At 47.1% G+C, this 23,521-nt stretch overlaps 1 protein-coding gene across 1 annotated transcript; it reads left to right on the top strand.

Moving 5' to 3' along the window:
- Positions 1-437: 437 nt before the first annotated feature.
- SLC5A9 (solute carrier family 5 member 9) lies at positions 438-18,087 on the top strand. The gene is made up of 14 exons (XM_049774721.1): positions 438-599; positions 1,933-2,004; positions 3,093-3,197; positions 3,458-3,622; positions 5,004-5,109; positions 5,789-5,869; positions 6,200-6,405; positions 6,522-6,657; positions 7,177-7,284; positions 8,273-8,423; positions 10,713-10,881; positions 12,573-12,788; positions 13,935-14,094; positions 17,633-18,087. Exons 1-14 carry the CDS (start codon positions 438-440, stop codon positions 17,836-17,838), a joined length of 2,043 nt encoding a protein of 680 aa, XP_049630678.1. The 3' UTR covers positions 17,839-18,087.
- The last annotated feature ends 5,434 nt before the right edge of the window (positions 18,088-23,521 follow it).

Raw genomic sequence — 23,521 nt, 5'->3', positions numbered from 1 at the left:
AACAAGAATTGGACATGTAAATTTTCGTAGATGTAGGATGTGCACGTAATTGTATGTCCTGTCATGTCTATATGTGCATTGCTTATGTGTATGCAGGAGTGTACACATGTGTGGGTATGTCTGAATATGTAGCATGTACATCGTGTGTGTATTTACACATGTGTGGGTGTGCCTGTATATGCCCATATTTATAAGTCTGCACATGTCACTATATCTGTGTGCTATATATAAACACTTGTGTGACTGTACACATGTGGGTGTGGCCTGTAGAGAATGAAGTGACAGTGAGCTGGAAGGAAATCAAGAATCTTCCGTGCTATGCTGTGGGGTTCCGAGTTTTCTCAGGGGATCCTGGCACTGGGATTGTTTAATCATTAAAGGAGAAACACAAAGCGAGGAGCGCCTCAAAGTCCAGCCAGCTCTGCAGGCTTCAGCGGATGAGTGAGGAGTTGGTGGCAATGGAGCTGGGAAGCTCGGGAGATGGTGCAGGGACCCCGGCCCCGCCTCCTTCAGCACTGGGCTCTGGAGCCGGTCTGCATGCCTATGACATCGGGGTCCTGGTCGTCTACTTTGTCTTCGTCATTGTCGTGGGGATCTGGGTGAGTCTGGCTCAGATTGAGACCTGGCAGGGAAGTAAGGGATACACAGGGAAGGAAAATGGGGACAGGGCCAAGAAGGGAGAAAGGTCATTGGAAGTCCTCCCCTCCACACTCCTTTCACAGCCCAGAAGCCCAGAAGGGAATGTAGCTAGTCCAAAGTCACACAGTGAGGCAGACAGGGGCAGGGATTTCCTGACACCCTATCTCTGTTCATCTGCCCCATGCTTCATTTCTACCTCTTTCCTGAACCAAGATCCCCAACTCCATGGATGCCCAGCCAGCCCTTGTCTTCCAGCCAAGGAGCAATGGTCCTGGCAATGCAGTGACATACCACACTGGGCATGGTGCCAGCTGTTATCATGGCTGTGTTTCATGGCCCACCAGCCCTTTAGACTCTGCTGTGGGCTGGGCTGACTGCTGGCTCTAGACTCTCCTGTCACCAAGCTGAGCAGGACTGGGAAGCCTCTTAAGCCTGGTTTCCTGAACTCTAAAGTGGAGTGAATAGTCCTGCCTCCCAGGGCTGGTCTGAGGAGGTCTCAGAGGTCAACTTTCACTTCTCTGAAGACTTTGGACAAGCTGCTCCCCACCCTTGTGCCTGAGTTCCTTCTGCTCAACCAGCCTCTCCTGAGAACCAGCAGTAGTCCTGGAGCTGTGCACTGGCACAAACTCGCCAGCTCATGCTACTGTTCCTCCACCGACTGCATCCCAGGTCAAGAAGCTTCCACAGACCTTGCCTGCCACTCCTGCAGGGAACCTCTCTTGAAAGAGTCCATCAGAGTCCCTTTGTTCTGATAATGAAACCCTGGTTTCTGCCGCCACCCCCCAATGCCCTGCCCTCTACTCTTTCTTGGTGGGATGCACTCTCCCACTCCATTCATCTACCACAGCTAGTCCCTAAACAGGTACTAACCATGCACCTCCCTACTGAGTGGAGGACTTGTGCTGGGGTCCTTGAAAGGACCTGTGCTGTGGACATGGCCCAGGTCAGGGCAGCAGAAGTTCTTCCACCGAGAGTTTGACCTCTGTTAGCATTTATAGTTCCCTTTACCATGAGGAAGGGGACAAAGCAGTACCCCACCAGCCACTGTTGGCTGAGAAACTGAATAAATTCTCAAAGACCAACTTGAGGACTGAGTGCCTTATGGGATGGTACCATCTGCCCACAGCCATAGCCCTTCTTAGGAGGCTGGAGGTGGGCGTGTCAGTGATATACCCAGCATCCCAGCCTTACTAGCTGGTCATGTCCTGCATCATGGCCAGGTGCTGGGGGTCTATGTGGGGCCAGAGGTTGGAAGAGTCTGGAAAACCCTGTCCCTTGTTATTTCCTTTCCAGTCATCCTTTCGTGCAAGCCAAGGGACTATCGGTGGCTACTTTTTGGCTGGAAAGTCCATGAGCTGGTGGCCGGTGAGTTTACCACTACCCTCTCTTTGCTCATTGTTTATCCTCCTCTTGCAGGGACAAAGCCCCTTTTTAGCTCTGGGTGTATCCACAATCTAGACACACCCCCAGCTTCCAAGAGCTCCTGTTTATAGATTCCTTGGCCAAGTGCCCACTTGGCATCTCCTACTGCAGGCACTGGGGGACCCTTGACTAAAGGAACTCTAGACTATCTTTTCTCTAGAGTAGATTGGAGTTGAGCTAGGTAGACAGACCTTCAAGAGCAGATGGAGCCTCAAGGCTTGAGCATGGAGGAGAAAGGGGAACTTTACCATTTCTCAGGAGGTGGCCCACCAGACACCAGACAGCAGGAGTGAAATCATCCATTAAAATCCCCAACAACCTGAATCAACCTAAAGTCTTTGTGACTCTGCCCACTCTCCCAACTGACTACCCCCTGCTTGGTTCTCCAAACCTGCTGTCTCTTCCTAAAACTGAGGTGGAAGAAGGTGAACCTGATAGACCCTGCTTTGTAGAGCCTGGTGAGGAGAGAGTTAACATCTGGCTATGAGGCCTGCATACTAATTGCTGTGTATTGCCTAGAAGGACTGGGCAGGGCTTCTGGAGAAAAATTAACTCAGCTGGGAAGTGTTTGCGCTCTCTAGTTCTCCCTCTGCCTGCCCTTGCCCAGGGCCCATGAGAATAAGAGGGTCAAGGCCTATCCTTTTCTCCTCACAGAGGTCCTCTGCCTGCCCCAGCTCCCTTCTCTTTGGAGACTCCCACTGGCATCCTTCAAAGCTTCCCCCTTCAGGCATTGACCTGCTTTCTGCTTCCCCAATTTACCTCTCACTTACTTCTCTAGAAACTTTACTTTTTCCAAACCGATTCCTTCCCAGATTGTTTCAAAGATCATTCCTCCATAGGCATCAGAGGGAGTATGTGAAATGTCACACAGCACCTGGTGTGCTCATTGCCTTTTCCCCTGCCTTGGCACATTTTCAGAATCCAGTTTCTTCCCTCTGTTTCTTGATCTCAGCTCTTGAAATGCATGGCCATGACTCCAGATGGATTCAGATTAAAAAGTGACCATGACCTTTGATCTTTGTGCCTTACAGATCGGTGCATCTCTAATGTCCAGCAATGTGGGCAGCGGCTTGTTCATGGGCCTGGCTGGGACTGGTGCTGCCGGAGGTCTTGCTGTGGGTGGCTTCGAGTGGAATGTAAGGACTCTGGGGGATCTGGACCCAACCCACTTTAGCATGGGAGTTTCAGAGAGCTGGGGAGACTGCAGGGTGAGTGGAGGAACCACTGCACAGGTGGGAAAACCAAGGCTCAGGAGCAGGGGGACTCAGCAGGTCTGATGATGAGTTCAGGGTCTGTCACTCCCTGCTTAAGGTCTCTTCAGCACAGTCCAGTCACCTGGGGGCCTCATTTGTATAAAAGACATGGACATTTTCTTCCCACCCCTCCCACTCTCCAGGCAAGTTGGATGCTTCTGGCCCTCGGCTGGGTCTTCGTTCCCGTTTATATAGCAGCTGGTGTAGTCACAATGCCACAGTACCTTCAGAAGAGATTTGGTGGCCAAAGGATCCAAGTATATATGTCGGTCCTGTCTCTCATCCTCTACATCTTCACCAAGATCTCTGTGAGTGTCCATGCCACAGTGGCTGCATTGTCTGTAAGTGGAACCAAAAAGAAAAAAAGGAAAAAAGAAAGAAGGAAGGTAGGAAGAACAGAAAGAAGGAAGGAAGGAAGGAAGGAAGGAAGGAAGGAAGGAAGGAAGGAAGGAAGGAAGGAAGGAAGGAAGGAAGGAAGGAAGGAAGGAAGGAAGGAAGGAAGGAAGGAAGGAAAAAGAAGAAAGGAAAGAAGAAAGGAAATGAAGGAATTGAGGAAGGAGGAAGGGAAGATGAAGGATGGAAGGAAGGAAGAAAGAAAGGAAGGAAAGAATGTAGGAAAGAAGGAGAAGGAAGGATGAAAGATGGAAGGAAGAAATAAGGAAGGGAGGAAGTAGGAAGGAAAGATGAAGGAAAGAAAGAAGGAGGAAGAAAAGGAGCAAGGAAAGAAAGAAGGAAAAAGGAAGAGAGGGAGGGAAGAAGGAAGGAAGGAGAGAGGGAAAAAAGGAGAACAAAAGATGAATTCACATTCTTACCTTTAATGGTTGCTTCCTGCAACAGTGGGGCAATCAGAACAGAACTATAAATGTTTTTTGGATGAATGGTAGTCTCTCTACTCAAAGAACCCATCTTCTAGAGTTCGTTTATTCATTCATTCATTCATTCATTCATTTTTCCATCAGTATCATGAGTGTCCTATAATGTCACCATTTCAAAGTTCTTTTCTTCCTCCACCTAAACTCTGACCAGACCAAGGATCTGTGCCTCCTCAGAGGACTCGCTCTATGGCAGGGAGGAGGTTTGGGTAGCCTGATAGTCGAGCCTCCTGTTAGTCACTGGGTACTGTATAAAGGCTTTTCTGACAGGTAGGAGAGGGCATCATAAGTGCACCCTAAAGAAATGAGGACAGCAAGACTGTTGCACCAGTACTGGGTGTTGCATGGGGGCTGTGCTCTCCCCTAATAAAATTAACCTGAAGCTTCTCTTATGGGGTTCCTGCCCATGTGCTTGAGGATAGTCAAGGACCTTCTGGGACCCTACTCTCCTCCAAAGGTCTTGTGTCCATCCCAGCTTCCTCCACCTGCCATTCTGATATCTTCTATTGTTTTTGCAACATTGGGCTCAGTGTCTGGCCAGTGTCTCAGCCCTACATTTCCATGCAGAACTCTAGAGGTCTGCAAAGGTGGGTATCTATTGGGGTCCAAGTGACTCTTGGGGTTCAAGTTACTCTTGGGGTCCCAGAGAGATTACTCCAGATTCCTGGAGTCTGTATAAGTGAATCCACATTCCTCGGCAGGGTCCCCAGAATGTCTTTATGGCAGAATGAGGGCTAAGTGTGCCTGGCCCTGGCTATCTGGATAGCCACCTTGAGGCATTTGGGTGACTATGATCCTTGGGTCTGGCTCTCTGCAGACTGACATATTCTCAGGAGCTGTCTTCATCCAGATGGCCTTGGGCTGGAACCTCTACCTGTCCACTGTGATCCTGTTGGTGGTGACAGCTATTTACACAATTACAGGTAGTGGAACAGACCATATGGGGAGCAAAGCACATGGCACAGATATTGTGGGGTGGGGAGGCTGAGGAGAGACTGGAGATGAGAGGTGTTCTCAGAAAAAACTGACCATGAGATGAAGGTGACACAGGAGGTATAATGCTCAGAAAATTGGGGGCAGAGGAAATATGGAGGAAAGAATGAAGGGGATTCAGCTGAGAAAATGGGCAGAAAATGATGGAAGCAGAGAGAGAGAGAGGGAAGAGAGACATTGAGGTGCCCACAGCAAGGAGCCAAAGAGTGGCCAGAACACTGTCCTGGGTTGTAATCACTGTGTCTGCTCCTGGCAAAAGTCAAAGGCTTACCTTCCCTGTGTGCACCAGAGCTTGGGCTCCTTGGATATAGGCCAGAGCTAATTTGTGCCCACAAGGAGGAAGAAGAAGAGGAGGGGCACCCTGGGATAGCTAAATCCAGCAAGAGGCAAATTTGAGGTTTTGCCAGCCAGGAAGCTGTACTAGAGAGCCACAGCCAGAGGCCACAGGGATAGAAAAATCTGTATCTGTAACATGGAACAGTCAGCACAGGAAACAGGCAATGGATGAAGCTCAGTAGCTAAAAGGGCCTATGTGGCCAGCCCAGGGCAGCACCCAGACCAGAAAGGGTCTTAGTAATTTTGACTGACAAATTCTCTTCTGATCCCCAGGAGGCCTCACGGCTGTGATCTACACAGACACTCTGCAGACGGTGATCATGGTGGGTGGAGCGCTGGTGCTCATGTTTCTGGGTAAGGAGGACTGAGGTCACATGCCCACACCCCAGCTTTTTTCTCTGACCTGTCTTTGGTTATTACCTCCATGGTAATAAAAAAAAATAGAACTTTACAGAACATGGAGCCAAGTTCCTGCCTCCACCTATCTTCTACATACACACATACCTTTCCCAGAGGATCTTATAACTGAGCCTGTACCCTCACAATCACAAATTTCAAGCTCTAGGACATATTTGTGTGTGTGTGTGTGTGTGTGTGTGTACATGTGTGTTGGAAGTGTTACAGTGCATATGACAGGCCCTTGGGGGTCTCCAGCTCCCATAATCTCTGTTCTCTCTCCAATAGGATTCAAGGAGGTGGGCTGGTACCCAGGCCTGGAGCAGCGGTACAGGCAGGCTATCCCCAATGTCACTGTCCCCAACACCACCTGCCACCTCCCCCGTTCTGATGCCTTCCACATGTTCCGGGACCCTGTGAATGGAGACATCCCATGGCCAGGCCTTATTTTTGGGCTCACGGTGCTGGCCACCTGGTGCTGGTGCACAGACCAGGTGACTGCCAACCTCACCAGGCTGGCCGAACCCAGCAGGAGTTGGGGGTTCCCTTGGGAAATAGGCCTCTGGAGTTGGGCCTGCCTGAGCTGCCCCCTCCTCTGCTGCCTTTGCAGGTCATAGTGCAGAGGTCTCTCTCTGCCAAGAATCTGTCCCATGCCAAGGGGGGCTCTGTGCTAGGAGGTTACTTGAAGATGCTGCCCATGTTCTTCATTGTGATGCCGGGCATGATCAGCCGTGCCCTGTACCCAGGTGAGAATTTGTCTTATTCCTAGCAGTGTATATCTGGGAGAGCAATTTCCAGGAAAAAATAAGACATGTGGGGGCAAGTTAAGTATAAGGAATTTCTATCTATAGATCCACTTTTCCTGATATGAGGAAGCCCCTCTAAGACAGCATTGATGGCCCCTTGCTGCCTTCAAAATATTCAGGGAATCACAGGTAGATACCACATCCCTGGTGGTCATTGTGGACTGTAGGAACAGCAAGTTGGCCATGCAAAGGGTCACAGTGGGATGAGGTGAGAATCCTAGTTCTAACCCCTGGGGATTTCTGGATATTCACCTTTAATCAAAGCCACTTGTCAGGATTTGCAGCCCACAGAGGCCAAAATAGGCTCAGAAACTAACTCTTGTGCCAAAAGACCCACCACACACTGGACCCTAGAGCCGTGTGGGTGCTGCCAGTGACTGCCTCTACCAGTGATCCATTTATGTGGGTTGCCCCCAAAAATGGGCTGAGTGAGTTATCCTGCTGTTGATCCTCCCACAGATGAGGTGGGCTGTGTGCATCCAGATGTATGCCAGAAAACCTGCGGGGCCCGTGTGGGGTGCTCCAACATCGCCTACCCCAAGCTGGTCATGGAGCTCATGCCTGTGGGTGAGTCCCCCTTGGTTTCCCCTTCCCCCACTTCCACATCTTTTATGCCTGCAGAGTTTGGACACAGATATCGAGACAGTGACTAGAAGTCTTTAGCTTTGCACATATCCCACACAAACACACATACACACTCCTCACTTAGCACAGTGCTAGAGCAAGATAGTTTTTACTGAACAAAACTTACTTAGATGTGAGTATGGGAGATAAATATGTGTTCAAGAGATATTTAAAATTCCCTGCTAATTGTGTTCCACTGCTGTACATTCCACATGCAGGGCTTCTTTATTTTAGAGCTATGACCTTGTACAAATCAATCCCCTTCATCCATTCCACCACCCAGCCCTGCATGGAAACCTCATCCCTCCTTTCTTCCTAGGTAACTTGACCTTACCTGCAAGACCCCGCCCATTCCTGGGAGGGGTCTTGGAAAAGGTAGATAAGACCTTTGACCCAGGGAATTAGGGGCTCGGCCTTTTGGTCTTTGGCCAGCATGGAGGTCAAAGGGAAGATGGCTAACAGGAGTTAAGATGCAGGGCTAGCTAAGAATGGCTTTGCTTAAAAGGTTATGATAGAGGCCACACATGTGGTGGATAGGGTATGAATAAAGTTGATGCTTCCAGATGCCTGTCTCTGGATGAGTGATTCCGCCGTTCACCTAAACCTGGGACCCTCCAGCTGAATGGGGATTGCGGAGCCACGTGGCCTGGGATGGCAGAGAAAAATCCCTCCATCTCCATCCACCTCCATCCAGCACCATCGTTAATTATTTAATGCAACACTGCATCTTTTACCAAAGGTGGCAACCCATCTTGTCCTTTGTATATCTCTGAGCCTGTGAACTTGGTCTCTGTTCTTTTGCTTCAGATTTCACATGTTGCAAGTCGCTTTTATTTTAGAGGCAGGTTCTATCTTCCTCCCTACACTCCTCTGCCCTCTGAGAGGAGCAATCAAGCCTTGGGCTTCTCTCAGAGCACCTCTTTCTCCCTAGGTGTGAGGGGTCTTATGATAGCCGTCATCATGGCTGCCCTCATGAGCTCGCTCACCTCCATCTTCAACAGCAGCAGCACCTTGTTCACCATTGACGTGTGGCAGCGCTTCCGCAAGAAGGCGACAGAACGGGAGTTGATGGTGGTGGGCAGGTGAGTGGATCCATTCTTCCTCTGCTCTGGGAACAGAGAGTGTCCTCTGCCCTCTGTTCCCAGACAGGGAGATTTCTGCGGAGATTTCTGGGGCCAGGGCACCCAGGAAGTTCCCCAGGCCAACTTTCCTCAGATAAGTCCTTTCTCAGCTAGATTGCTCCTGCTCCTGTCCACTCCTTCCTTTTCCCAGCCTTTTCTTGGACTTGATCCAATTAGAGAGCCAACTGGGCGTGAGCATACAGGCATGCCAGGACCATTGGGAAATCCCTAGGGCCACACCCACTAGGAAAATTTTCAGGTCCTGCCTTTTTAAGAGCCTGAAGACCAGGAGAGCAAAAAGGCTCACCATTATCTTCAGTTCACCCTACGAACCCATCCTGTACCCAACCCTGGTGCTGGGACACAGGGTTGCTTTTCCTGGCATAGTTTAATGAGATAGGCAGAGAAACCTGGATAAAATGGCCTCGCTGGACCCCCCTCCCCACCTCCTCAGGAAAAAGTTTGTCTCCAAATAATGCATGGCCTTGAACATGGAGCGAAAGGACTCTGTGTCCTAGGTTTGTTTTATGTTTTCTAAATTACCTGGAAGTGCTCAAGGGGTACCAGGCATCAAATCTGGGTTGACGACATGCAAGGCAAAGGTCCTACTTCTCCAGCCCTTGGCATTTAAGATCTTGATTTTTCTACAGAGACTGTGTATTAGGAGTTTACACGAGTCTAAAGTCCCTTTCTGAAATCTTTGTTTTATAATTCCAACTCTATTTCTCAGGCTTCTGGACTTGTGTGTTTAGCTTCCCTGTCTCTGCCTCTGCCTTCTGCACCTACTGTGCCTTCTGCCTGGGGCTGGATTCCTGCTGCATGCTCATCTGTGCCAGTCCAACAGGAAGGGACCGACAGTGAGAGACATGAGAGACTGAGAAACATGGAAGCCCCATTGGGTAACTTCTGCTCTAGTGAGAACTCAGAAAAAGAGAAAATGGGAAGGGGAGCAGAGGAGAGGACAGGTGTGCAGAGATAGAAAGTTCCTTTTATCTAGTCATCCTTACTGTTAGACTTGACTGCCCCTCACTTCATCAGTTAGTAGTGTTTGGGTGCCATCACCTGGTTATCTGTATTATTGCATGTAATACATCCAGGAAAACATTTTTTTAATTTGAGAAGGACTTTTACTTGAGAATGCAAAAAGCTGGGGTTAGGGATGGGAGCCTTGAGGATCAGGACTATCAGGAAGAAATTTTCCCTGCTCTGTGCAAAATTCAGGGTAAGGGAGAGTTAAAGCTGCAGCAGCATAAATAGAGAAGTTTCTGGAGACTGGAGCTATCCTAGAGAAGAGGTTGTCCTGTGCAGGCTCAGCTGAGGCCAGATGACATTTCTAGAAAAGGTGGCCAGGGAGAGGAACAGATTCTTTCCTGCCAGCACTTTCATGTTCTTACTCATGGCCTGAAAGGCACCAAATCAAAAGTTGGGTCTCTTGATTTATTATTTTTTTTGGGGGGGGGGCTACATCAGGTGGCACTTGTTGAATTAAATAATTAAAGATGGAGCTGGATGGAGAAGGATGGAGGTGGATGGATGCCTTTGTCCTTAGGTCCCGGCCACGTGGCTTCATCCCCCATGAACCGGCGGGTCTGGGGTTCAGGAAAGCGACGGGTATTGAACTCACTCACAGGCAGGCCTCAGGAAGCATCATCTTTATTCATGCCCTATTCACCACATGTGTGTGGCCTACATCATAACCTTTCAAGCACTAGTTATTCTTGGCCCTGCATCTTAACTCCTTTCAGCCATCTCCCCTTGACCTCCAAGCTGGTCAAAGACCACAAGTGGCAAAGCCCCTAATCCCCTGTGTCAAAGGCTTTATATAACCTTCCAAGACCACTCCCCGGAATGGGAGGGGTCTTGCAGGTAAGGTTACACCTAATATCCGGTTCCCAAGACCCCTCCCAGAAAAGGCGGGTCTCAGGTATGTACACCTAAATCCAGGGTGGAGTTACAGCACAGCAGAAATTGCCCCTGACAGGCTTAGGGACTCAATGTGATGTCAGGGTTCATACTGGGTCAACCGCATGCAAGGGAACTTCCCTACCACTGCTATCGCTCCAGCTCCAGTCTCTTGAATTCTAATATGTGGATCTTCATTTCTGGAATCTTCGCCTTCTCTGAGATTCTGGCATTCTTTAACTTAGCGACATGCTTTCCTGTCCTTCTCCCTTCCCAGTTCCAGAGCCTCACCTTGACCCAGGTCATGCCACCCCAGGATCCTCACAGTGCCCTGTGCTCTCCCGGCAGAGTGTTTGTGGTCCTCCTTGTGGTCATCAGCATCCTCTGGATTCCCATCATCCAGAGCTCCAACAGCGGCCAGCTTTTTGACTATATCCAGTCCATCACCAGCTACCTAGCCCCACCCATCACTGCCCTCTTCCTGCTGGCCATCTTCTGCAAGAGAGTCACAGAACCTGTGAGTACAGCCTCATTCTACCTCCTACACACACCAAGGAAAGACCTTGTGAAGATAGAGAATCCCTCTGGGTCTACAGGACCCCATCTATAGCACCAAAATTAGGTTCTTTTCTTTTTGGGGAGCCTATACTGGGCAATTCTGGGATTATTCCTGGCTTTGCACTCAGGAATCACTCCTGACAGACTCAGAAGATCATATGGGATGCCGGAATTGAACCCAGGTCTATCATGTACAAGGAAAGTGCTTTATATACTGTACTGTCTCTCCCACTTCTAGACTACATTCATTTCTTCTGCTGTGTCCCACCAGAGTGGCCATAGGAGAGATAAGGTTTGAATGTTGATTTTCATTTCATATTTTTGCAAAATTCACCTTAATAAGCCATCCCTAAGCCAGCAAGAGGGAGGTGGATGATTCATCTGCAGTTATGGTAACATCTAATGGCTGTTCTTAAGGAACAGTTAAGCTGAGGCCTAAAGCATGGGCATGGGAAGAACTTTCTCGACAGGAAGAACTGTGTGTTAAAATTTCCTGGGACCTGTCCTCTCCTCACATGTTAAGGTTTCACATGTTGAAAGCAGTAATAGAGTAAAACAAAGTGTGAACATTGAAGTAACCTGCACATGTGCCCTGGAACCCCTGCTTTCTAACCAAGTTTTCACCTTTTGTTCTGACACAAGCCTGGATAAACCAGAGGAGCCAGGATTAGCACCTGGCTTACTCTCCAGAGAAAAGAGAAAAAAATGGATTGTGTGTGCTGTCTTAGAAACTTAAGGATGGACACCTCAGCACAGACTCCATAGGAGCCATTGGAAAGTCGTGGTAATAGCAAGGAAATTGCTGTGACCAAACCAGGGGAGCTAAGCTAGGCCAGTACTGTCATGTCTCCCCACTGAGAACAGGATGCTCAGCAGGATTCAACTGAATGCTTCCTACTTATTCTATAAATTCAAAAATCAAGATCAGCATCTCTCCCTCATCTTTTAGAAGAAAATCTGCCTTTAAAGTCTCACCCAGCAGTTGCCTCCCTGGCTTGGTGCTTAGGGAATCATACAGTACCATACAGTACTTAGGGAACCATAGAGTACTTATAGCTGCAGTTTGCAAAACCTAGGCTCTCATCCTTTGAGTTCTCCAACCCTAACAGCCCACTTTCAAAAATGCAAGTCATCTCACCTTTATAGACTGAAAACAATAAAGATTAGAAGCAAATTATGCTCTGAAGAAGGTATATAAGGCAGAAGAGCTATTCTTTTGATTAAAAGAAAAAGAAAAAAGCTCAAAGGACAGGGGTAGGGAATAGAAGCAACAAACAAGAGATGAGTGCTGTGATTTCTGACTTCACAGAAGGGCTGGGAGGGGACCCCAGAGCCTGCTGCTTCCTACAAAAGCACCTTCTGTTCTAACTGAATAGCCACGAGCCATGCGCAGGGCCTACTAGTTTCTCCTGTTGCACACGAGGTAACTCCAAGTTCACACACTGAGTCTCAGGTAACCTCTCTGAAATGGGACTCAGATTTCATCTAGTCTGTGTGACTCTGAGTGCTACCTTTAAGTGACCCATTCCTCTGCATTCTACACAGGAACTCTAGAGGACAGCTCTGCAGATGTTGACCTAAAAAGAATAGCCCCTTTTGGGAGTGTCTCACTTAGTTCTCAGTCCTGTATGTGTCCCCCTCTCTCCACAGGGTGCCTTCTGGGGCCTCCTGTTTGGTTTGGCTATGGGGCTTGTACGCCTGATCCTGGAGTTCGTGTACCAGTCCCCTGCCTGTGGGGAGGTGGACGGGAGGCCAGCACTGCTCAGGAACTTCCACTACCTCTACTTCGCACTGCTACTCTGTGGGCTCACAGCCGCAGTCATCATTGTTGTCAGCCTCTGCACAACACCCATCCCTGAGGAAAAGGCAAGTGACCTGTGGGGACTCAACTTTACCCCAACCCATGTTCCTCTGACCTTGTGATTTTCCAGCTCTGAGTTTTCTATGGGCTCCCCTATGGCCATTCAGGTTTGGTATGAATCCCCAAGTGCACTGTGATTCATTTGGCTAGAAATAGACTCTACATGCGAGACTGTGAAGACTAGAGGACCATGATCCCCTGAAACTGATGCAGATCCCAGCACATACAGTGCCTACACTCAGAGAAAGCACAGAGGATGAAGAGAGGGCTGAGCCCAGAGGAGCATAGTCACTCCTGGGGAGCCAGACAGGGTCACTGACATGGTCAGTCTGAGCCAGGAGAACAATTATCTAGATGCACAGATCCAGCTCCAATCCTTGGCCAGCCTCTTCCTTTAAAGCTCTGATTTCTTAGCTTAAGATGCTAAGGTCTGACAGAAACTAGCAAGCAGGATGACAAGTAGGTACTATAAGAAAGGCCCACAGTTTGGGGACTGAACCACCAAAATGTGCTTGTTCACAGATAAAACAGAGCAAAATTGTCAGTGAGGTTGTTCCTTGAGGCCTTTCTTCTGGGCTTCTGGGACTTTGTCCTCCCTTTTCACATGCTCTCTGTGTCCTACTATCCTAATTTTAATGGGTGTGGAATGGCTCTCAAGCAATGTTCATTGTTCTGGGCTATTGATCATGATGGTACATGAAGCCCGAGTTTCAGTGCTTGAACCCATCAGAGCTCAGAGACCAGAATGCAATGTGAGGCCTCAAATCATAGGTTCAGATTTTAGAACTAACACCTCCCAGCCTTTGTATACATGTCACCCTCAATTCTCCATCTTCAGCCAAAGCCTCTCTCCCAAATACAAATCCTTTGGTGACCTGGTTTCATAGACAAGTTCACAAACTGTGAGTAAACAGAGTTTGCAGCATGAAAAAAACTGACTGTGAAAGAAGCTGACCAGTCTGACCATGGAAGCCTAGGGCAACAGCACCTGAGGTATATCCAGCACAGGCCTGGTATGGAGAGGGGCTCCACTCTGTCCCCCATCCCTTTGCTTTATGTGCCTTTCTCTACTCTAGATGCCTCTTCTTTAGAGCAGCATTTCTCTCCAAATCAACTGAGTCAAGATACAACATGGCTTTTTTCCCCTGCAGCTGGCACGCTTAACCTGGTGGACCCGAAACTGGCCCTGCTCTGAGGGGGAAATGAAGATCCCAGAAGATAACTTGGGGGCCTCGGAAGTGTTGCCTGAGGAGCTCCCTGCAAGGAAGGGAACAGCCAAGGGTTCAAGCCAAGACCCTGAGCAGCACCAAGGTAGGCTGGGAGCACACACCATGTCTTCCTTGGGCTTCCTCAAAGCCCCCTGGGTTCACTGGAGCAAAATCTCTGACATACTTGTCACCCATCCTCCTTTTCACAAACTGATTAACCTATTGAGAAAGAAGATAAACAGGTAAGATTGAGGAACCTCTTAATTGGTGACCTGTCGAGGCATGTCCATGGGGAGGTGCATTCTGAACCCCAGAGCCTGCCCAGTTATTACTTGTCTCAGGGAGTGAGAGCCTGAGTCAACACACACAAATGTCACACACACACAAATACACACACACACACACACAGAGAGAAACACATAACACATCTAGTTGAATGGATCTGGGCAGAAAATCAAAGGGTGTAACATGGACTTCCTTCCGTATGGACAAAAGCATCAGGCATGGTGGAGACACACACCCGCTTATTTCCCATTGGGCTTATTTTGCCTGCAGTCAAACAAACTCAGCCATCCTTGGAAGAGCAGCTATGGACTGGCTGTTCCCACTCTTCCTTCAGCACTGCCTTTGGCCTGAGCACTGACTGTTTCCCTGGGGGAGACAATAGCAGACACATTCAGTCATCCCAAGTTCACACTGTGTCTGAAGCTAAAACTTGGTTTTAGATAAACAACAGCTTTAACTTTTTCCTACTATGACTAAATACATCAAATAATATTAAGATATTCCAATATATTGACATTATAGAGATTGTCCAAATTATAAATTTCCCAACATAAAATTTAAGTCATACGGTTAAAATCCAGGGCTGGAGAGGTTGTACAGGGCTTAAGATACTTGCATTGAATGGGGTTGGCCCTGGTACCATATACATTCTCTGGGTGCCACCAAGAGTAACTTCAGAGCACAGAGTCAAGAGTGAACCCTAAGCATCATGGAATGTAAGCCCCCCCCCAAATCAACAAAGCTAAATAAGTTTGGAAGTTTAAGAGCCAGCGAGGTGGCACTATAGGTAAGGTGTCTGCCTTGCAAGCGCTAGACAAGGAAGGACAGTGGTTCGATCCCCCAGAATCCCATATGGTCCCCTAAGCCAGGGGCAATTTCTGAGTGCTTAGCCAGGAGTAACCCCTGAGCATCAAATGGGTGTGGCCCAAAAAACCAAAAAAAAAAAAAGTTTGGAAGTTTAAGTCCAAAATCAATTTAATTCATTTATGAGTAAAAATTTAATGCAATTTAAGTCCTACATTTACTTCCCTGCCTCAGTGAGAGGGAGTCAGTGTGGGGTGAGTTGGGGGTACCTTCTGGCAGCTGCTCTCTGCCACTGGACTGCATCCAGGAACTGCATTTTGGGATTGACATATCTTTCCTCCAACTCTTCTTTCTGGTTTGCACTAACACTTGGAATTCTCAGAAAAATTCAGTTAGATGGTAAAAGCATGTCTGCTGAGTCCACCTGGTTCCTGTCTTTGGCAAGAATCCCTTTGGAAGCCAGGAGTCCTGTGTTTCCCCATAGACCTGAAAAACCTCTCTCTTTTGAGGTCCTGACCTGAACTTGGAGAGAAAACAACTTGCCTCAAGTTAATCACATCATTTGCTCCCAGACACACAATCCCAGGTGTAATGTTGACATTGTGAACTGTTGTTCCATTGGCAGCAGTTAAAAGTAATGGTCAATTATAAGGCTCCATCCCTGATAGGGTGTGCAACCTTCACAATTTTCCAAGGTCATAACCCTCATAAACCCACTTCAGATAGCACCTCCAAAGTGCCAAGTCATCCCTGGACTCATCTATGTTTTCAGTTCCCTGCACTGTTTTGCAGTAAGCACTGTCTGCTTCAAGTTTGTGGTCCATGCACCAGATCCTGGGGTCTCATAATTGTTTTCTCTCTATTGTATTAAGAACCATATCTAAACACTTGAAGGTACAGGCACAGTAATATGAGAAAGCATAAGCTTTGTGTAGCTAAGGCAACCACTGAGAAAGAAAGCAGTAGTCACAGACTGGGAAAAGGAACACGAAAGGGGAAGAGGAAAAATTCAGCTTGTTGCCTCCTCTGGTGGGCCTCAAGTAAAGGCTAGTGACAAGATGGCTGGTAGGCAGCTCTTCCTGACTGACCCCACCTGCTGGGGGCAGAACTTTCCCTCTAGAAGCAGAATCAAACCTACTCCCTAAAGGGAACTTGCTCCCAGGAGGGACCAGAAGTCTAGTGGAAGAAATCTTATCCCAACCACAGGACTGGGGGGAGGAAAGAGGCAAAGACAGGCCCAAAGCTTTTTCTCACCAGGTGAACATAAATAAAAGATTTAAAAAAAAAATCAAGTACAGCAAAGTGATCCAAAGCAAAGAAGTATATGTAACCCAGACTTTAAAAGGATTTAGATTGAATAATTGCTCAGAATATCACTGGTTTATCAGTATCTTTTAATTTCCTTGATTTGGGTAGAGCACATGCTTTGCACTCAGAAGATCTTATGTCCATTCCTGGCACCATCTGGTTTCCCCTAAGCACTGCTGGGAGTGACCTCTGAAACCTAGAAGTAGTCTCTGAGCTCTGCCAGGGTTGGCTTCAGAAACCCTGCCCCATAAAACACTCACTGGCTGGTTAAACAATCCAAACTAGTGCCACAGAAAAGCTGACTTGGTAGTATTGTTCTTGGTGTAGCTCTGGGGGGAGGGGGGGACTGTGACCATGAGCCCCACATCTCACTCCCATATCTGACACTCCATAGTGATAGAGAATTTATTAACAGTAAAAAAATTTCCACTCCCAGTTAGAGAGATTTTTAATATTCATTTATTTTTATGTTCTCTCTATTTAAGAGGAGGTAGTCAAAACATTAAAATATTGTAATTTTATTTAACTTGATCATGCTATTTACCATTTAAACTCAGAAGGACCACCTCAGCCCACCTGGAATCTGGCACTCTAACAACCTGGAGCAGGGGAATTGCTCAGGGTTCACTCCTAGCTCTGTGATCAGGGATTACCCCTGGCAGTGCTCAGTAGTATATGCTGTTACCAGGGATTGAACCTTACTCAGCAGCATGCACTACAGAGCCCTTCCCACTGGACTATCTCTCTGGCCCACCACTTACAATTTTAAAGTATTGTCCAATCTCCAACTCTGAGGAATAGCTGTGTGACACTGATAGCACAACACACTGAAATTGGCAGAATATGTGATTTACACACACCAGGGTTAGGTGAAGGAGCAAGGCCCAGGAACCAGGAACTGTGTGCATGCTACTAGTTCTAGCTTAGCTGCAGACTCTCTGTAAGCGAGCTGTGCAACTCCCTCCCTCCTTCACTGGGTGCATGCTCTGAATTGCAAACAACAGCACTGTGCTCCCGAGCTCCCCATAGATGCTCCTGTTAGAGGACAGTGTAAGGTCCTGGGTCAGAGATCATGAGGACTATTCCCACTCAGCACCATGGTTAGCAGAATCCCACACCCCTACCTACCCCCTTTCTAAGCACCTCATTCTTTTGTGGGATTCTCATATGCTCTCTCTGCTCTCTCCTCATTTGTCCTTTCTCCATTGGGCCTGGCCTCCTGCTTTCCGACCTTTTGTTGATAGCTCTGCACAGGTCCTGGGCCCAGCGACTCTGGGGTTGGCTCTGCGGGTTCCCTGGCATGGAGCAGGCACTGAGTCCAGCGGAGAAAGCAGCGCTCCAGCAGAAGCTGACCAGCATCGAGGAGCCACCGCTCTGGAGAAGAGTCTGCAACCTGAATGCTGTCCTCCTGCTGGCTATCAACATCTTTCTTTGGGGTTACTTTGCCTGACACCCCAGCCCTGGTGCCTACCCACAGGTTCAGGACAGTCATGGTGTCCAGGATTGCAGAGATGGGTTTTCCTCCCTCTGCTGATTCTCCCACTCCATAATGAGACCATGGAAGGCCCCCCAAGCAATCCTCACACTGGCCAAACAGGGACCTAGTTGAATGGTCAGGGTGAGAATACAGAGGCTGTTCTGTTGCAGTAAAACTCACACTGGTGCTCCTAACTTGGCTGTAAGCAACATCCCCTTGTGGGTCTGATCAGGAGCTGTACTTCATGTGTATGTTGAAGTCAGCAAACATTCATTGTGGCACAAACACTGCAGATCCAAGTGTAAGTGCATCTTTGCTCTTAGCCTACTGACCACTCCTCCCCTCCTAATGTACTTCTCCAGTGCCTAGCCTCACACCTGTTCCAGCCAATGTTCATCAAGAGGGTCCTCCACTCCTGCTGCAGTCCAGCTGTGGCAAGAGTTCAGGATCCCCAAAGGTGGGTTGGTGGAGTTGGCAAGGAAGACACATGGGGAGAGTCTAATTGCAGGAATGACTCCCATTTTATTGCTCAAATCATCCAGCTTTTATCTGCTATATTTCTTTTGTTTGTTTTGGTTTTGGTTTTTGAGCCATACCCGGTGACATTCAGGAATTACTCCTGGCTACGTGCTCAGAAATTGCTCCTGGCTTGGGAGACCATATGGGACACCTGGTGGATCGAACCACGGTTCATCCTAGGGTAGCATGTGCAAGGCAAGGCCTTACCACTTGTGCCACCACTCTGGCCTATCTGCTATATTTTGGCTTAAAGTTACAGGTTTACATAATGAGGAGGAAGTAACATTGCAAAACTGTGTTGGCCTGTCTCCCAGATTTAGCACAGATAGAAGTGCTCAGTACAACGATTACTTTTAGTCAATAGGTTACAAGAACTTATTGGAAAAAGAGTAAACACTGGTTGTACATAATTCTAAGAAAATAATTTCCCATTCCATACCTTGGAATCTTTACTAGGTTTAGTCAGGGTTTTCATAACATCCTAATTTGTTTCTTTCTCTTTAGTAATGCTTAACCAATTTAGCACATTTTTATTTGCTTTATGAGACTGATCTTTTGTTCTCTATACAATAAGCACCAGTCAGGTCTTCTAAGTCTGATTCTCTACCATAATATCATAAATCCTCAAATCTTTTATGCATATTGTTAATGTTTATCCATCATTGTCCACCTGGGCCGTATGCTCCTGTAAATGGTAATGGATCATTGGGTACCCTTTGCATGTTGTTCTTGCCTTTGGGGGGTGTGTGCCAGATTTGACCTTGAATCACATAGGCAGGATCATATTTGGTCATAACAATTGGTGTAGTGGGCTTCCTGATCCTAGAAGAGCCTTTTAAAAGGTCAGATTTTCTCCTAGTAGTTTAGGATTTTCCGATGGTAGGAAGTAGCCCCTTAAATTGAAGTTTAAACAGAGTCTCCCGGGCCAGAAAGATAGTTCAGGAGTTAAAGAGCTTGTCTTGCATCAACTAACCCTGATTCTATCTCTGGAACCATACATGGTCCCCTGAACACTGCCAGGAGTGATCCCTGAACACAGCCAGATGTGACTCATCCTATCCCTAACACCCAGCCTTAGTCAAAGCAAATAAACAGTCTTCAGTGTGCAGGAAACCACATCCCCTTCTTGCTGCCTAACACCATGTGAAAGCCCCTTCATTCACCTCACAAGGACCCTCTTCGGTGCTGCCTTTAGTCATCAACATACCAAACCATCATCAAATTTGAGTAAATGGTGAATACCCATGGAAGTAGATAACTGAATCTATAAATTATCTCCTACTGAGACTGCCTCCAAAGCTGGGCCCACTGACCTCTGGCCTCATGTTTTATCCTATCGCATGGCTGTGTACTCTTCCTTGATTTTGGGGGTCACACCTGGCTGCTCAGGGGTTACTCCTGGCTCTATGCTCAGAAATTGCTCCTGGCAGGCTCGGGGGACAATATGGGATGCCAGGATTTGAGCCACCATAGTTCTGCATACAAGGTAAATGCCCTACCTCCACACTATCTCTTCAGCCCCATGTAAGTCATTTTTGTCAGATGATTATAGAAAGCTTGACAAGGACAAAAATTTAACCTACAGAAGCACAGTTTAAAATTAACGTTTGGAGGGCCAGAGCAGTAGTGCAAACGTCTGCCTTGCCTGTGCTAGCCTAGGACAGACCACGGTTCAATCCCCCAGCATCCCATATGGTCCCCCAAGCCAGGAGCGATTTCTGAACACATAGCCAGGACTAACCCCTGATCATCACCAGGTGTGACCCAAAAACATACAAAAAAAAAGTTTAACATTTGAGCCTGGGATCCTGTACAGGAATTGGGGGCATATATTTTGCATGTGTGGGACTCTGGCTCAATCTTTGGCATGGCCTGGGGCCTTATACTACCTCTGGCTGTGGTTCTTGTGATTCATGGACTACTGGGTCAGAGCAGCAATACATATCCAGGTCTTAGAACTAAGCCATTCTCTTAACTATCCCAGAGTGACCTCAGGGTCCCCTGAGCATCACAAGGAGGCCTCCCCCAACACCCAAATAAAATTAATGTTAAACATTCCTGTTTTCCAAAGTCTTCAGCAACCTGCTCTGTGCATCTCTTCCCCTGCAGTTGTCTCTCTCACTTCCTCCACGTGAGGTCCCCCTTCTCATACACCTTTCAGTCATGCTGCGATTGCTGCTAAAATACTGTGGAGTTGTAGGCAGAGTGGCCATGATCCTTCCCACTTCTCTGTCCCATTGTTCTGCATCTTAGCATTAAAGTCATGTGGACCAGAGAGTTTACTAGGCTACAGTGCAGGCCTTGTACACAGGTGCCAGGTGTTTATATACTGGCACCACAGGGTCTCCTAATAACTACCAAGAAACCCCAGAGCACTGCATTTTCAGGTACAGTGAAACTCTCCCCTCCATAAAAGTACTAAATGTCTGCCACATTTTGGACCTTCCCAGGTTCACCTGCTTCTCATATCATTAAGTTCCCCCATACAATATATACTCTTGCAAATGGCAGCAAAATAACATTTTCAAAGAAATACTCATCTTGGCACTCAGACTTTAGATCCCCCTCAGTGTTCAAGGGTTAGAAGGGCACTTTTGAATGCCAAAATGAATGTGCTGTTGAATAAGTAAAGAAATGTACTAAAAGAGCATACCCGGGCCTACCGGAGAGATAGTATTATTGCCAGTCCCTGTACATGCCCTTCTAAATTCGGGCCTTCACCATCTCCTAGGCTTTCTTGACTTCTTTCTGTGTCAGTTGACTTCTGGCACTTGATTCTCAGCTCTTGACTATGATCTTTGTAAAATACAAACCCTAGCCACCAATGACCTAACTGTAACCCAGGAAGACAATGGATTCTAGATTGGACTGAAGTCTTACCAAAATTTCAAAAACTACCAGATTCACCTTCCAGCCAGAGAGATGCTGCCTTACGCAGAGGCAAAAAGGCAGGAGCTTGGAAAAAAATACACCATAAAGCTAAGGTGTCATTTATACATGATCTTGTAAAATAGAGGTGAATATTGCAGCTGCTTCACAGTTAAGACTATGAAATGTGCACATTTGCATAAAGTATTTCCAACAATGTTCAACACAGATATCTAATCATGGTTCATTCAAACATTGGCTAGTACTTACTACTGCTATAAATGGCCAATGAGATGGGCATTTAGAGACAAAATACAACCTAGTTGTGTTATTTCAGAGCAAACACAATAAAGACCGGGGAGCAATGAAATAAAAGGTCAGGAAAGGTTCATCTTGGAACTGGGCTTGGGGGATAAATAGGACTTTCTGGAAGAAGCCCTTTGAGTAGGATATGAGTACATAAGTGGTGAAAAACCAGAAGTTGGTTTCATAAGTGAGACACTAGTTATTCTCTGCAGATACCATTTTATGACACCTCAACAAAACAAATCCTGTTCTGTTTCAGATCTTTTAACATTAAGGGAGAGTTGTGAGGTGTAATGGGTAGGACAGGAGAGCATGTTCCTTTTGCCCATTGTGGCAGAGACTGTCACACCCCCTACACCTTTGTCCCTATGACCTCATGGCACTCATATATTTGCTGGATACCTTGTTGCCTTCTCTGTTGAGAGCTTTTTCTGGATTCAGAAAATTTACCCTGAATCAAGCAGCCTCCCAGTAGAAATGCTTCAGGATTAAGATCCTGGGAGCAGGGGGTTACATGTACGTGGGCTGACCCAGGTTGAATCCTCAGCATCCCATATGGTTCCCCAAGCATTGCTAGGAGTAATCCCTGAGCGCTGCTTGGTAAGGCTCAAAAAAAAAAAAAAAAAAAGACCTTCGGAGTAACTCTCAACCAGTGACAAACAAAACAAGATGGTGCCATCTCTTTAAAAACCATTTCCAGAAACTTCACCTGATTCACCTGTGGAACAGCTGTACACACATACTCCACCATCCCAACACACACATACTTGTTTCTTTCTGAGCTCCTCTTCCAGAGAAATGCATGGCACTGGCTCCATGTCCTGGATAACACCAAACCAAGGGTCTTTTAAGATGGAAATGTTCTTTTCTACATGCTTAGTTCTGCTATGATTTGCTTTGAAACCTGTTCCCAAACCTCAATGCACTTTTCCTTAATGCAGTCATCTGTGTGGCCAATGGCTGAATTCATTTCAATGAAAATCAAGGCAATTTCCTATGCTGCTGTGTGTGGTGCTTCTGGTTTGATTACACACTGGTTCTTTGGGCAGTGCTGAGGGGACGTTGAATGTTCAGGGAAAGTGAGTTGAGTCCAATGTCAGCACAGAGAGTGGAAACAGCACAGAGAACTACATGGAAATTTCTTTTCCAGAGACTTGAAATAGATTTGCCATAAGCAATAACAACATTAAGAGGGAGTTTTGGACTGTGAAAGGATGATGTTTAAAAACAAATAGTGCTCTTAAAAAGACCGTGAAGAAATCTTTTAAAAGTGATTTGCAATTGTGCCTGAACCACAAAAGCGTTCAGTTTAATATGTGAGACTCGTAACTGCATCCCTGGGTGAGGGTTCACATCGCTTAGAAGGGGGGTGGAAACTGCTAGAAGCCAGGAAAAAGTGTCAGTTTTCCATTAACCCAGAACTAGTGTCTCTCAAGACTTTCAGCCCTAAGTCAGATTACTGTAATTTCTTTTCCTCTCCAGGGTGAAAAGTTGGAAGAACTTTAAAGGTTACACATAAATATAAATCCTCCAGACTTAAATGAAGGTAGTTATAGTTTACTTTCATATTTCAAAATCAAATTTCAGCTTTAGCCCAGATTCTCTGAGTAGAAATGTCAGGGTGGGTTTTTTTTTCTTTGTTTTTCTTTTTTTCTTTTGGTTTTATTTTTCCTTTGTTCTTACATAAAGTCTGCAAAATATCACTTGAAAGAGAAAAGACACCAACCACTGTATTGTATCCTCTAAACTGAGTATAAGAATCTTGGCTCATCTGCCAGTATGGCTCACTTTTAGGGTAGAAAGAAACCCTGAAAGTCAACTGGGGAGCTCTTTTGTCTCTTAATCTTATTCCTGCTCCCAGGTCACTGATGAACTCAAAGAGGATGGGTGGGCATACCAGGCCTTGTCCCGACTGTTCTAAATTATGGGGCATAGTCTCAGGAAAGTCTGATTCAGCTGAGCA

Source organism: Suncus etruscus, chromosome 6 (assembly GCF_024139225.1).
Source record: "Suncus etruscus isolate mSunEtr1 chromosome 6, mSunEtr1.pri.cur, whole genome shotgun sequence".
In the NCBI taxonomy this organism is placed as follows: domain Eukaryota; kingdom Metazoa; phylum Chordata; class Mammalia; order Eulipotyphla; family Soricidae; genus Suncus; species Suncus etruscus.
Note: the sequence above shows the minus strand (reverse complement) of the source record. Positions and strands in the feature narration are given on the sequence as shown.

Bases quoted from the DNA above. Each gene is read 5' to 3' on its own strand.
- SLC5A9 (XM_049774721.1), top strand. From the start codon at position 438: ATGAGTGAGGAGTTGGTGGCAATGGAGCTGGGAAGCTCGGGAGATGGT. The intron at 6,406-6,521 runs GTGACTGCCAAC...CTGCCTTTGCAG, and splicing joins GGTGCTGGTGCACAGACCAG to GTCATAGTGCAGAGGTCTCT. The intron at 10,882-12,572 runs GTGAGTACAGCC...CTCTCTCCACAG, and splicing joins GCAAGAGAGTCACAGAACCT to GGTGCCTTCTGGGGCCTCCT.